The 15,227-nt window shown below is 45.4% G+C and overlaps 1 protein-coding gene across 1 annotated transcript in view; it reads left to right on the plus strand.

The window, feature by feature from the left end:
- Positions 1-669: 669 nt before the first annotated feature.
- The window catches only part of LOC110078235 (beta-galactosidase-1-like protein 2), a 44,491-nt gene continuing 29,933 nt past the window's right edge, over positions 670-15,227 (plus strand). The window contains exons 1-4 of the mRNA XM_072979152.2: positions 670-862; positions 8,776-8,973; positions 10,032-10,100; positions 11,386-11,481. Of these exons, the coding sequence (XP_072835253.2) occupies positions 717-862; positions 8,776-8,973; positions 10,032-10,100; positions 11,386-11,481 (509 nt within the window). The 5' untranslated portion in view covers positions 670-716. The remainder of the gene's footprint in view (positions 863-8,775; positions 8,974-10,031; positions 10,101-11,385; positions 11,482-15,227) is intronic.

Here is a 15,227-nt window from a genome sequence, read left to right on the forward strand (position 1 = left end):
GACGAAAAGGACTGTATGTAGAAATCTAGTGTGTTGAGCCCAAAGGATCCTAAGCCTGCACGAGATGCTAGGCTTTGCTGTTTGGAGGTGGGGCTCCTCTGAGCTTGCCTTGAGCTGGAGCCCTTCGGAGGCAATCAGGAAACTCTTGCCTCCCTAAATAGCAGGACTGATGAGGATGAAGAGGGTGCCTCTGAGCATGTGCAGAAGCTTTGTGCATGGAGGGCAGGGGGGTCGCCTGTTCTGCAGCAGAGCCAGTTCTCCTGGCTGGGCAGAGAGCCTTTGGGACCTCCAGCCCAAGGGAGAGTCAGCAGCCTGGAGTCTTTCAAGCATGTGCAAAGTGCACTTCACCCCAAAGGGGAGACGGTTCTGCCAGGCGTCCTGGGCGTTGGAGCATGCGCAGAGCGTTGTTTGTTCCCCCCCCCCCTAGCAAATGGGTCCCGCCAAGCAAGGCTCCTTTGCTCCTGAGCCTGTGCAGAGAGAGCGCTGAGCGGGAGCACGGGGGGGGACGCCTGTCGCGAAGCACGATTGACCGGCGAAGCGGCCCAATCAGAAGCCAAAGGCGAGTCCCGCCTTCTCCTCCCGAAAGCCTCCACCCAGCTCGCCCGTAGCTGTTCCCGCCCCCTTGGCGCGCTGCCCCGGCAACAGCCAATGGCGCCGCAGCACGGGGCCCGCCTTCCTCCAATGGGAGGAGCCCCTGTGTCGGCAATGGGACGCCAATGGTGGCGGCCGAGGGAGAGCTAGGCAACGGGGCCGCTCCCGGGCCGGCCTTCCTTCCCGCCATGTGGAGCTGCGGGGGGCGCCGGAGGCGGCGGGTCTTGGCCGGCGTCGTCGTCCTGCTCCTGGCCGCCGTCGTCCTGCGCAGGTGAGGGGAAGCGGGTGGGGAGGGGGGGGACCCACGCATGCTAATTAAGCCCCGCCCCCTCGTTTGGGGAAGGCTCCACCCCCGCCCTTAATTTGGCACAACGCCCCCCCGCGCGCGCCTTGCTTTCCACCAATAGGAACGCGGGGAGATCTCGTTTCCCCCCCCCATGTCACTCCTTCATGTAATGGGGGGTTTAAAATGCACAGAATCCGCTTCCTTGGGCTCCCCTCCCCACTTGACCTATGGACTACAGCCCCCATCATCCCCGGCCAGCAGGAACCGGGGGACGATGGGTCTTGTAGTTCGACCCCTCATTGCCTTGGGGGGAGGAAGCTGCCTCCCATCCAGAGCCTCCCCTCCCTCCCTCCCTTTCATCTTGGCCCCCTCACCCCACCCCCCTTTTTTTTTTCCTAAAATAGGAATTATTTTCCCCCCCAAATATCTCTGGAGTCACTGCCATTTATCCTATTATTTTTCTCCTCGACTGTCTGTTGCCCACCTTTCCCTTCCCTGGATTGAATAAATAACTAGAAACTTTCCAACAAACCAGGAAAAAGGGAATGGTGCCAACCCACCTTTGCCCACTCCTGTGTGTGTGTTTGTTTTAAAATTAACATTGCAAGAAGTTTCGGCTTCTTGGTTTTCTTCTTGTCCGGTGCACAAAATAAAGGAGACCAAATTATTATTATTTTTTTTTACTCCAGTCCCTCCACATTAGAAACTTTATTGTACAGGAAAGAGAAAGCAAAATAAATTTTAAAAAAAGTTTAGGGCGGCTGGAAATGTTCTCTACTAGGCAACCTTTCCTTTTCTCTCGTTTTCTGTGCTTAACAAAATGAAAGTTTGCAAAAAAAAAAAAAAAAGATTTAGATTAAAAGCACCCCAAAAGCTAAGAGGTGAATCTTCTCCAGGCTTTGTGAGGGGCACGATCCCTATTCTGTTGTTGCAGATCAGTCTTCTCCTTCCAAAACAGGGCTTCTTTATGTGTAACAGTGTGTGCCTTAAATAAATGTCATCTGCTCCTGGAACAGACGTAATTCATGGTGATTGGACCCTCAATATCCTGATTCTTTCTCAAATGATGGCTGCTCCAATGTTGAAATAGCATTAGAAAACAATGAGAAATAATGGGACCATTGCAAATGGCAGTTTTGGCTAAGGGGTGTGACTGCCTCTACTACCTTATATGCAAGTCCACAAAACTGATCAAACTTCAGGAGCCACAACAACAACCACCACCACCGTGGAGTGAGGTGGAGTTACTATCATGCATTTCCATGCTGGCCACATTCTGCAGCCAATAGTGAAATACAGGTGGTTGTTCCATGGATTACCTGGAGCATGTATTTGCTTAAACACTTTCTCCTGAAGACACAGTGGGCATGTCAGTTTCTGACCCCTGACTCCACAGCCAGGCTTTCCAACTCACTGAGATGTGTCAGATCTGTGTAAAAAACCTAGTCTATCTAGCATGGTTAGAAAGTAGCCTGGTAAACCATTTCCTCTATTGACTTGTCCTGTTTCATACGTTGGTCTTGTCCCCACGATGGAGTTCTTGTTCATCAGGATGTTCAAAGTGACCGGTAACATGTCTTGAGTTATTTGACATGTCCTGTGCCTAGTTTTATATTTCTTTTATGTTCCAAAAGTTATCATTCTTTGGGGAGTAAATCTTTGTACTGGAGAAACCGTACAGGTTTATTGTTCTTTTTCCCCCTTCAGTCATAAAGGTGTCTGAAGAAATGGAGTTTGATCCACAGAAGCTGCCACTGAAATAAAATCGTTAATCTTTAAAGTGCTGCAATATTTTGTTTCTGCCCCCTTTCCCCCCTTTCCTTTGCTAACAGGAGGAGACAGACTAACATGGCTACTTCTTTGGAGAGAATCATAGATAGCTAGATTGAAGCGACACGATTGCTTCTCTTGATGCAATGAAACTCGGCCAGCTTTAACCCCAGCAAAATTTAGAGGGGAAAAATTTGCACAGAATGATAAACCCAGGCATATCTTCTCCAGAATTGCCATCTTCTAGCATGTGCCTCCGTGAACACTCAAAGCAGCTTAGCACTCAAAGCTGATCGGTCCAGTTTGGTCATCGTGATTGCAGAGGGAGATAATCCAACTCCGACCTCCCTCTGGCGTTCACAAAATGTTTACAAGGGATGATTCTAACCTGTGCCATTAATATGTAGTACTAGCTATTCCCTCTGAAATTAATCTGAAATATCATAGGACCTTACTAATGGCCCCAAAGAGTCAAATTCTTTCCAGTGGGTTGTGGGAAAGACTTGTGTATTTATACATTCACAATTTATGTTCATTTTTAATATAGTTTCACAATATCCCCCCCCCAAGCTGTAAAACACACAGTGCTAGCACACCAGCTTAGTTAAGATTTTGCAAGTTTCCAGGCAGCGGCAGTAATGTGAAGTCAATGTCCAAAAAATACACACACTGTTTATTGTGAAGAGTTCATTTTGCAGCATGGGCTACACACAGGAGACACCTATCAACCTCTGGCTTTGGGCATCAGTGCAGAGACTTTTAAAAAAAGACATCTTTCTCACCTGCTCCAGTATAACAGAGGCTTGCAATGTGTTTATAATCTTGCAGCCTGGCTTTACAAGCTGACAAACAGAAAGTATTTCCCGGGCCTCAAATCAAACAATCTGGACATGACAGCAACTAACAATTGGATCTTTTCTCGTCTCCTTTCTGCACAGCAGAGGAGATTCTGTTCGTGGTGCAAACTGGCCCTGATTTATCTTAAAGAAACGTTTGCGCAGACTGGAGTGTGATGTACGCCTGTCAGTTCCCAAGAAGGGGAGGGGGCTCGTTTTCCTTACTTCCTTCATGTGTCATGTTCTGTCTGAAGACTCAACCAGGGTTTTAAAGGCCATTACCAGGTCAACAACTTGTGCCCAAGTGCAATCACTTATTTGCAGCCATGGATAAATGTTTGCCATGCAGCCACACTCTTACGTCTGAGGAAGTGGACTTAACCAGGAAAGCTCACCTTAAAAACATAGCACCTAGTCTTTAATGTGCCACAATGTTTTGTCCTCTTTAATTTTTTCTGTTCTTGGTTTTCCCTGTTACGTCTGATGAATAGTTCTGTGTGATATGGAAATGTGCATTCTTAAATCAGTGCAGTGCAGCCCTGTTGGTTATCTCAGAAAAGTTACTAACTTATATTTTTAACAGGCTCCAGGCAGTAAAAAAGACCCCCTCACATGGCTAATGAGGAAAGAAAAGCTAGGAGAAAGGGACCGCACAGTCTATCTGTCTGTCTTCAGCCAGGATGTTTGATTTTCTGTGTTAGTTGCAAGGAAATGAGATTAAGCAGCTGCTCTGTGGATAGAAGAGGGGCCAAAGTGGTCTTTACCTCTTTCACCAGCCTATTCACTTGCTTGGCTAGAATCCCGTATCACGAATGGCTAGCAAGTGTAGTTGTTCAAGGCACGGCCAATGTAGCGTGGAAGCAAAACTTGATAAACTTTGTATGAATTATATGCAGTGGTTTCCAGCCTTGGGTCCCCAGATGTTCTTCCACTACAAATCCCAGAATTCCAAGCCAGTGCACCTAGCAGTGAAGGCTTCTGGAAGAACATCTGGGGACTGAAGGTTGGGGACAGCTAAATTAAAGCTTCAGGGAGTCGGAGACGTAATAAGCGCATCTCCTTGAAGAAAAAAAAGATTAGCTGCAAAACAAGTTACTTGGTGTTTCTTCCAAGTTTAAGCTGGTCTTTCTAAACTTGTTCTTGGGGACTAGAAAACTGCAGAGACAAATCAGAGGGGGATTTGCTTACCTCAGTAAAAAAGGATTTCACAGAGTCATGCAAATAGAAAAAGGCAACTCCTTAATCCCCATGCTCAGTCTTCTATACCTTAAATGTCTGGTCTCATTTCTTGTGAAGATATTAATATGCATGCCTCTTTCATGTTTTTTTTAAATTGGCTGGCTTGTCTTGAAGACCCTGGGGGCTTAGATTTAACAAGATCAAATAAAAATTTATGAATTGATGGAATGGGAATGCAAAGACAGCTACTAGCAACATAATTTAGCATATGGCGTGATGCGGCTGATGATGTTGCTGCACCATAAACACGCTGATTTGCCTACTTAACTGCATTCGTCCTAGAAACCATCTTCCCAGGGCCAAAGTGGACATTACAAATGTCCTAGCATGGCAAGAGGGAGTTTGTTAGGTGCTGAGAATGTCCGGTTGCAATAACAGGAACTTTTCCAAGTCCCATATTTTCCCCAGCGGCTTGCTTTGTTTTCTGATTGGTCATCAGGAGGTAAGCACAGGTCTTATCTGCATGTACCCCAAGGGACTGGCCGAATCATGTTTCTGGAAGGCTAACAGCTTTCAACTTCTTATGACATCTGTAGCACGAAATTAGGCTTTTTGAACCATCTGTAGGGATATTGAAATGACACATCAGTGTGCCTTCATTTTAATGTATATTCTGTTCAGGGGAACATACTGTGAATAGACTATCTTGGCCCTTCAGATGTGCATACAAGTGCATATCCAGTTTAAGCCAGAGGCTTCCATTCCAGCTGATGATCCTTGAGCATAAATTTCATTATGCATTTGAATCTCCTTGACTAGATAAGACATTTGCAAGCCCCTCCGTGCGTTCCTGGAGCCATCCAGGATCTACCTCTCCTTCACCTGCTGGGGTTTTTACTAGACTCTTGTCCATTGCTTCTGGGTTTATTTTCCTCCAAAGAAAGATGTCACAGCCATTCTTATCTGTGTTTGCCTGTTTAAACCTGAGTAATAAGCAGAGCCTTGAGGTTAGTGGGGGAGTGTGTTCTCTAAGGCCTCTTAGTGCAATTTATGTCTGGCTGGTATTTGCTAGAGCTTAAGTAAAACTTGATTAGTGCTTGTGAGAAGCAGCAAGTGCAGGAGAAGATTAGCCAAGATTGTGTAATATGTATGACCGCACTTAAAGTTTGTTGCTAATACATTTAACATGTTTTGTTTTTCTTTAAATAATTCTGATGAACAGTATCAATTGATTTGCACCGTGCATCATGATGCATTTGGAGGTCTTTCATTCATAGGATTGCCATAAGTCAGAGATTTGGAAGCCTCGGTGGGCAGAAAAGCAATTCATTTCTGCCACCTGTATTATGGGGAGAGTGTCTGGGAACTATATGTAGTGTAGCTGTTGGAATCTCAGAGTAAGACTGGAGAGCCCTGGGTTTGAACCGTCCCTCTGCCAAGAAGCACATCTGGATGAACTGAAGGCAGTCAGTCTCTTCTGCCCTAACCTTTCTTGGATACTGTTTTGAAGAAAACCATGTAAGTCATCATAAGTTGGTTAATGGAGGGGCAAAATATCAATGTAATAAATACTATTTTGGATATATGGAGCTGTTTTATGTTCCGCAGGTGCTGGAAGCTTCAATTCTACAGCCACATGCACAACGTGGCCCTCGAATGCCTCTTCAGAAGCAAATAGGGTCCCTTAATTGGGAGAAAAGAGGCATACGTACCAATGAAATTAATGAATTACTTAACTCTGCTTTATTTGGTTGAACTTACCTGCCCGAAAAAAGGTCACAAGTTTGCAGCCTTAAGCATCGTCATTGTATGGTTCAGCAGGGCTAGTGGTTTTCCGTGGGTTTATTTCATTCAAATGTGCTTCATTAGAATTTTTGTTGCGTTTAGAGAGTGGTAATTACCAGTGGGAAACATTGAAGCTTGAAGATTTAGGGAGGGGATATGCGAGCGCTTCCATTAAGGCAGACTTAGCAAGTTCTGGTGAAGCTGAAACAGCTCAAGATAAGCGGGGAAGGGGGTGTATCTCCATACTAAAGTCGGGTCTTGTCATGGAAGAATGTTCCCCATTAGGTGTCAGAGGGAGGGAGTCTAGCGCAGTGTGATTTAACGGCTTTTCATAATCACTGCACATAATATAGCTATTCCTTGTCTATCATAAAAAGTAATGAGGAGGGAAGGATGGAATGCCGGAGCTGTAAATCCCTACCTACATCAGGCTAATGCTAACTTGTGTTGACCTTGATGCTTGTAAGTGGGATTTTCCCCCCTTTAGATATTCATGTCTGTCTGTTCACGAAAGCCCTTTGATTGGTGACAAGCCGGTCCTCTCTTACTCTGCTCCGAAGCTGTATCCCTCGTGAGCTGTTGTATCAGACGTTGGCTCCTGTGAGTTGTTTGGTGCTTTCCGCGTTATTATCAGGCTTGCCACATTTGAAGCCCCATCAGATCCAGGAGTGTTGGACGTCTGAATGGGCAAGAGGTTGAGTGAGAAGAGAATGTGAAAACTGCTCTGGACATTTTTGGGTTGAGCCACCTGCCCCCCCCCCCGAAGTGTTGTATTTAATCCTGGCTTCCTTTTCCAGGTATTACTCCTGCCTGCCTGTGGTTTCAGAGGCCTGTGGGGATGATGGGTTACAGAGGTACTACCCATGCTCTTCTAGGCAACCCTTCTCAATGTTCAGTTTAGTTTCCTTTGTGCGGTTTTGTTGCTGAGAATCCACCTCCCCAACGCTTCTTCCACAAACCCCTTAAATGGCTGTTCTACCCTTTTCAAGCGTCTTTTTTGTTAGTGACACACTGCTTCCCCTTTATCCTAAGTTGTCTTTACGCCTTGTTTCTTGGCCTTACCCTGCACCAGATAGCTTGCTTCCGTTGTGCTTATGTGGCTTTTAAGTCCTGCCGTGTGAGAGCCCAAACAATCTGCACAGCTGGAAGGGACCCTCTGGGTCATCCAGTCCGACCCCTATCAGGGGGTCTCAAAACAGTGATCCTATTAACGCGCCTAAGGAGATCTACTGCCATTTTGATAGCCAGCATCATCTTCTGCAGACTACCAGTGACATTTCTTAATGTTGTTGGAGTATCGGTAGGAGGCCTCCAGCTGTGAGCTTTTCTTTCCTTTATTTCTTTCAGAACTATTGTAGGTGGAATAGGAGAATAGTAAGAGGTTGATTGCAGGTGAGCGTCCTTGGAAGCCCAGATAATAGGTACAGAGCAGAGAGGAGCCTGATGCTCTGAACAAAAGATTTAGAAGGAGGAGAGGAAGGGCAAGGAAGTTGGATGGCTGGAAGACCAGGGAGCAAGTTGACAGGTAAAATTAGGGACAACGAAGACAAATTAAAGGATGTGAAGGAGGGCAGGTGAGCAAGAATGCAAAGTTAATTAGTCGTCAGCAAATTCATTTTAAAGAGTAAAAGCTTTGTCCATCATTGACTTAGTTTCCTCTCCAAGTCATATCCTGCATATCAAGCTTGCAGGACCATGGCTATTATGTTTTATTGCAGTCTTGAAAGCCACCAACTGGCCCACAGTGTAAGCTGCCCTAGATTTTTGGCGGAAGGTAGGACTAGAAAGCCGAACGAAACATCGCCTGGTGGGTCACAAGCTGTGCACACTTTGGACTCGTACTTTTAAAGCTGTACATAATAGGTCTTTGGGCACAGAAGTGAAATTTTCTTCTTGTTCCTCCCCCCATGTGCTAATCTTCTATGAAGATGTTTTATTTTTCCTTTTTCTTCTTATTTTCTTGCACAGAAGAGCAACCATGTGAGTTTGAAATGACATATCCCAGGCAGAGCCTTACCACATCAGCAAGAACTAGACCTGTGTGTGCATAAAATTAACACCTTAGAATAGAATTAACACCTTACACGCTAAGCTCCCTTGCTTTTTTGTTCAATGATTCATGACATCCAGAGAGCTAAACTGGCCTGAAGGGATGGTTAAAATCGGAGCTTGGACGACTTCCTTTTCTGCAACTCCCGGAATCTAATTTGGGGGAGTTACCGTTCAGAGAGGAACTTTTCCTTGCTTTGGTTAAATGTGGCGGCTGCTTTCGGATCAGCATGTGTTCCCTTTGGCTTGCCTGCTCTTCATCTTCTCTTTCTCCCCTAGGATGAACTTGACCGATCTGATCCCCATGCGGTTGAGGGGTAGAGTGCTCGGCTTGCAGGTTAGGGACTCCGAGTTCCTTCTGGAGGAGAAGCCGTTCCGCATCTTTGGCGGCTCGGTGCACTATTTCCGGGTGCCCCGAGAATACTGGAAAGACCGCTTGATGAAGATGAAGGCCTGCGGCTTGAACACCCTCACCACGTAAGCCTTCGTTGCCTTCTTATTCATCTTTACCCTGCTGTAGCTGCCAAGTTGGCCGAAATAGCTTGGGACTCTCTATAATTTCGTAGAGTGATTTTTTTCCCCCCTCTGCCTGGACCGCTTTCCTGCAAAACCTATGGTCTCTCCTGAGCTTCAGCCTTCTGCAATAATTGCTCTAATGTAGAAATGAGCGTCAGTCAACAGGTTTTCAGGGTCTAACCGGTCACAGCCGGTCAGGCAGAGAGACAGGTCGGCATCAGTATAAGAGGCTCGATCAATTCCCTCTCTCGAAATTCTGGTACAGAAATGCCTGCCTAACTAGTGTGTTGATTGGACTGGAGCTATCGATCATTCTCCTAAAGTTGTGATACTGTTTACGGAAGCCTCAACTTTTCAAAATACCTATTTAAATCATTTTTAGTAAAAATGAAAATTTCAGTACCATTGAAAATACACATTTTTGGAAGTTTTTTTAAAAAAAATAAATTCTGATTAATGTAGAAGCAAAATAGTGTTCTAGTTAAAAACTTGTAGCATGGACAAGAGGGAGGATAGATGTGCCCATCCCTGCTCGTAGATGGGCTGTGCATGTTTTATTAGCCCAGTGCATTTTGAAAGGCATGGCGTTTCTGCAGAGGCCATGCGTATCAATGGGACCGAGAAATCATGGTTTGATACGTTCTCAGATTGTGGCAGGCATTTACATGGACATCACAGACAAATATACAGATTTACATACCAAGTGGATGTTAACATGCAAAAGTCAAGGGGATATACGATCTTAGAAATATGTCCTGTATATCTGATTCTCTCAGTTTGACATGATTTTTGTTTTTGATTTAAATGCATTGGTTGGAAAACATGGATTAATCTTTGTTAGGCCTCCAGAGGCTAGATCATATTGCTTTGTAGGTTCAGTCAGGTTGGGGAGTTGGCCGTATTTAGGTCTTAAAAGACACAGCGGGCAAGTTTGAGAACGGTTTGTCATTTTATTGCTTTGCCATCTTATGCTCCAAAACTGGCATTTGAACATTCAACCAGTTTGTTCTGCATTCCAGTTATGTCCCCTGGAATCTTCACGAGGCCGCAAGAGGAAACTTTGACTTCAGCGGGAACCTGGATCTACAGTATGTATAAGAAGATCTAATACTATCCCATTATTTGGCGGGGGACCCCATAAAATTCCGAATCCTATAACCCTAAAATTATTATTATTATTTTGGTAAATATGCTGATTTTGGATAATTTGATCCTTTCCTCTAAATTTAATGGACAGGTTAAATAATTGGTGGATCTCTGTCCTGGAATTCTCTTGCTAGTGTTGTACAGAACGTTTCCTTCCTCCTTCACTCCCATTTGTAAATAAAACTTGTTTGGAAGCTGCCAGCTTAATCTGTAAGGGACTTTGCCCTGGATAAACAAGGATAGTTAAAGCGGACTTGACACATTGCTAATACCGTTTGTGTAGCGCCCGGTCGTCTTTGTGTTGAGTCGAGGCTCATTTCAGCTCAATGTCCTGCCTTTCATTAGTCAGAATAAAAGGTCCATCTACTCTGTTCACCATCTTGAGATGTTTACGTGGGAGGCATCACAGGACACGTCAAATGGAATATTTGAGTCCTTGTGGGTCACTTCCGCTTTCCACCAGTTTGAACTTTGCCCAGCTTAATTTGCACGCCTGTTTGTTGAGGCACATATCTCTGAGGAAAGTCAGTCTCAGGAAAGAAAACGTGAATCTCAGGGAATGTCGATTTCCCTTAATCTGACCCTTAGTTATTTCTTTTCCAAGCTAATATACTATGGAAAAGCATTGCATCTTTCATGTAAGGTCTCAAAGCATCTACAGTACTTGCTCTCTTCTGGAGACAGAATACTGGTCCTATGGAACAGACGATTGCATTCTGTGAGAACGCCCTATATTTAAGAAACTAATTCGTGCCAGTTGGCTATCATGCTCTGATGTCACAGAAGTGCTGGCCAATGAAGAGGTGCAAAGCGAAAGGGGGAATTTAGAAATTTAGAAGTCATAGGCTAACAGCCACAGAGATGACTTGAAAGAAAAATCAAGGAAAAGGGGATAAGGGGAAGAGGAAAGAAAAAAATTGGAAGGGGAATACCAAGACAGGAGAGATGCACCAAGTTAGATGCTGAAGAAGTGAAGACTGAGGTTCTCATCTAGAACCAGCCAAATAACCTTCTCTAGACCACTAGCAATGCTGGTCTATTTCATTCTCCATTGTTCATGCTTTTCTTGCTGGCATTTGTGGCATCAGTGTAGATCAGCAAGTGCCAGGCAGAACATTCAATACCAGCTGTTCCTTCTAATTTTCCCTGCCGGTCCTTCAGATTCCCTGCAGTTATAACTGCTTTGCTGCCTAAAAGTTTCTCTCTCTCTCCCTCTCATTCTTTTAGGGCTTTCCTTAGGATGGCAGAAGAAGTTGGGCTGTGGGTGATCCTCCGCCCAGGACCTTATATCTGCTCCGAATGGGACCTCGGCGGGTTGCCCAGGTAAGGCTGCGTGAGACTTGGTGGCCTCTTGTTGCAGGTTAGTTGTTACTATCCTGTCTACAGTGACCAGGTACAGATGGACTGGAGATGCCAAGAGGGTTGCATCTCACGAGGATGTGGGATGCAGCGATGCTCAGCCAAAGGATCCAGGGAGGCCACCTCTTTCAACAATAATCCTCAGAGGTTAAGAGTGGATGTTCCTCCAGTCTGTTTCTAGAAAGGCTTCCGAGCACTGTCTCCAAAACACTCATTTCTTACAATTAGATGACTGGGAAACCTCTCTTTTTTTAACAGGTGTGCTGCTTTGCTGAAATTATACACATCCCATGTGTCCTTCCCGTAGGAGTCCCTGGCAAGATGTTGTTTTCGTTTTTCATTTTTTTCCCCCTGTCAACGGCTAGTCATTTTAAAAGTGACTTCATATTTGATACAAGAGACTTAGAACATCTTTAATAGATACCCTCCTTTCCCCATGGAAACTTGAGAATGGTTTTTTTCTGGAGAAAGAGGCTAGGATGGCAAGGATGCTGAGTCTTCTTGAGAAAGGGGGCTCACGGTCCTTTTTTTTCCCATCCCTTCCCCTGCAGTTCTGCTTTAATGATCCATGTTCGGCTTTGAACGTTTGCTGAAAACGTATCCGTTTACGAACAGGCCTTCCCCAGAGCAGATGGCAACAGCTCTGATTTTATGCGTGTTGTTGTTGTGATTTCATATGTTCCCAATTCTGTGCATCATTTTAAAACTCTTTGTGGTCCATATATTTTTCAATATAAATGGCTTGAAGCTATTATGCTGACTGGGGGATGTTGGGCTTTGTAGTCCATGAAAGTAATTTGCAAAGCTCTGTCGAGATGCAGTGCATAAATAATAAAAAAAAAGGTTCCTCCCCAGCCAGCTCAACAAACGACCTTTGTTTCCAAGGACTGGACTCTGGCACCGCCAGCCCCAAGTGAGAAAAACGATTTCCTTTATTTATTCTCCGCAGCAGCTCCGCCTGGGTAGGACTCAGTCAAGCCAGCCCTGGCCAGCTGCCTTGCAGGTATCTCTGTTTGAGAACTATCCACACCCCGTCTTTATCCACATCACAGTGCCCAATTGAACGGTTACAAAAGCCCCAAGAGCCGCATGGTCCTTGTACATAGTGAGAGAAGGCAAGGGTGAATGATAACCTAATTAGACCACTTTGAAGAAGAAGAAAAATCAGAAACACAAGCTAGCTTTCTGTCCCGCAGGAGGTCTTCATCAGGCACCGCAGAGCCAGGGGTGGCACCGAAAAGCATCTGGTTTTTTGAATTTTTGCCTTTGTTTTGCGCGGCCTCCTCCCGCGTGGTGCCCAGGCCGAAGAAGACCCGTGCAGGATCAAAAAACTAGCTTATGGTTTGTGATCTTTAATTGCCTGATAAAAGCGATGGCTCACCTTGGGATTGTTATAAAACATGAAGCTTCGAAAGGCCTGCGTTCTTTTAAGCTCCTCTCCAGCGCACACTTTCAGGACTTAAAAGTAAAAGACGGACATCGCCCGATGAACTGGGAAGGGGGGGGGGAAGGGAGACAGCAGGAGGAGCAGCATAAGAAGAGTCAGTGAGATCTAAGTAGCCGCGAGCGAAGCGTTAGGAGAGATGGGTTCACGACGAACAAGCTTATGCTAATGTCAGAATGTTTCCTTTTGTCGCCAGGACTGAAAGGAACATTTGTCCGTGGCCCCTGCTCTTTCCAGTTATTCAGACAAAAGCAATTATTTATCCCCACTGCCTCCACCATTCTGTAGGAAAGCCATCAATAAAGGTCCAACGGGAATGATTATAGGCCTCCAGAAGATGCGGGAGCATAAACAAGGCATGCTCGCTCACACTTTGCATTAGCAGAGCCTGGATTCGTCCACAGGTAGCCAAGAGCACAAATGTGCAAAAAAAGAGAGCCTCATTATGTTGTGGTCTTTTGCAACAAAACACCGCTCCCAGTTTTGAACCTCTCCTGGCTACCAGCAAGCCTAAATACTTCTATGGAAATGAAAGCAGACAGCTTTCAAGGAATTTATCCCCGGCATCAGCATCTTCCCAGATGCTCTGCAGCGTAGGCATTCATGAAAGAGCAGCTCTACACGTTGGATCCGTTGAGGAAGCCTTTCTCAACCTGGCCCCCTCCTGATGCCATGGGATAATAGTTCACATCGTTATCATTTGCCCTGCTGACCAAGGAGGGTCAAGGTTGTAGTCTAGCCACCTTGTTTAGGGCAGGTGGCTGCTTGAGAAGCTCTTTGCCCATTGTAACATTGCTAGAGGGAAGGCAGTTTAATCTAAGAAACAGTGTGCTTGGATGTCACCATGTGGATATTGCTCTTGGGGTTTTTTTTTGTTTTGTTTTGTTTTTTTGTTCTTACGGCATGCGTGTGTCCTGGGAGTGTGCTCTTCTGAATTGCGATTCTCTAAATGCCAGTTACATGTTACTTCCCATGCAAAAAGCATCGAGCCTTGAGCAGGAGGTTGGACCCAATGGCCTTACAGGCCTCTTCCAATGCCATGATTCTCTCAGGATAGAAATATTGCAATGGGTGCAGCCATTGCAGACTAGGTCATGGAACTAAGCAAGGGACAACCTGTGGCTGCCTTTATCCTTTGGATTTGCCAACCAAGTGCATCCATCTCCCTCCTTGTCCAAATCGATATATCCTTAATTTCGTTGAGTTGTTTTCTTGAGTCACTTTGCATCTTTTGGTTTCTCTCTTGTGAATGGTCTGTTGAGGCAGATGGGTAGAGTCTTATCTCCTATCCTTCCACTGCACGTTGACTCAACGTGGCTTAGAGCAGTAAGCTTGAAGAGTGCAGTGTCAACACTGAAAGACTCTCTTGGTTACCAGATCTCTAGAGTACCATCATCATCACACACATAGCCTCCTTATGTATGGCCTCGGCTTGTCTTTTCCCCTTGAGATTTAGCCTCAGTAGAGAAAACTAGCTCCTGCTTCTGTTTCTCCATTAACCGTTTCCACTTTTAGCTCCTCCTTTGCACTAACCTGACTTTGGCAGATTTTGTCACCTTTAACGTCGCTGTGTATTTTACTTATTTAAATATTTATACCCCACTTTGTACAGCCTGCGGCAGCTTACAGATTTTGTGAAAGCGGGTTGCCAGTTGCTTTCCAAGACCAGCTCAAAATTTATTTTAACCTTGCAAGCCCTAAGCAGCTTGGGGCTTGGCTACTTATGGGGCTGCTTGTCTGCGTGCAAACCCACCTTAATTTTTTGCTCTGCAAGAAGGGCCCCTCCTGAAGATACCATCAGCCACAAACGCTCGCTTGACTCGCATGCAGTGCTGGCTTGGGGGAGGGCATCTTCTGTATTGCTCCCAAACTGTGCAAGGCACTCCGCTCAGACCTGCAATCTGTTTTCCCTCTCGTTACTTTTAGAAGGAATGGGAAGCTACCCTTTTTTCATTCCAGTCTTTTAAAACATCATCATGGTGATGGTGATTGGGATTGTGGTGATTGTAGAGTAAATGGTGGCTATTACTGTAGAAAGAGTTGCAGTCGTCTAGTGGATTGAGTGATGGGCTGTGACTCAGGAAACCGGTTCAAATCCCAGCTAAACCATGGGAATAAGGACAATAACCTGGGAGGCATGACATCACAGAGATTATTATGACATATGCAAAGTGGTTTAAACTGCATCAGACCTGCACAGAAGTACCTGTTTATTTTTTAGGTCCTTATCTCCCTGATAGGGACGTGGTGGCGCTGTGGGTTAAAC

The sequence above is a fragment of the Pogona vitticeps genome, chromosome 8 (genome assembly GCF_051106095.1).
Source record: "Pogona vitticeps strain Pit_001003342236 chromosome 8, PviZW2.1, whole genome shotgun sequence".
NCBI lineage: Eukaryota > Metazoa > Chordata > Lepidosauria > Squamata > Agamidae > Pogona > Pogona vitticeps.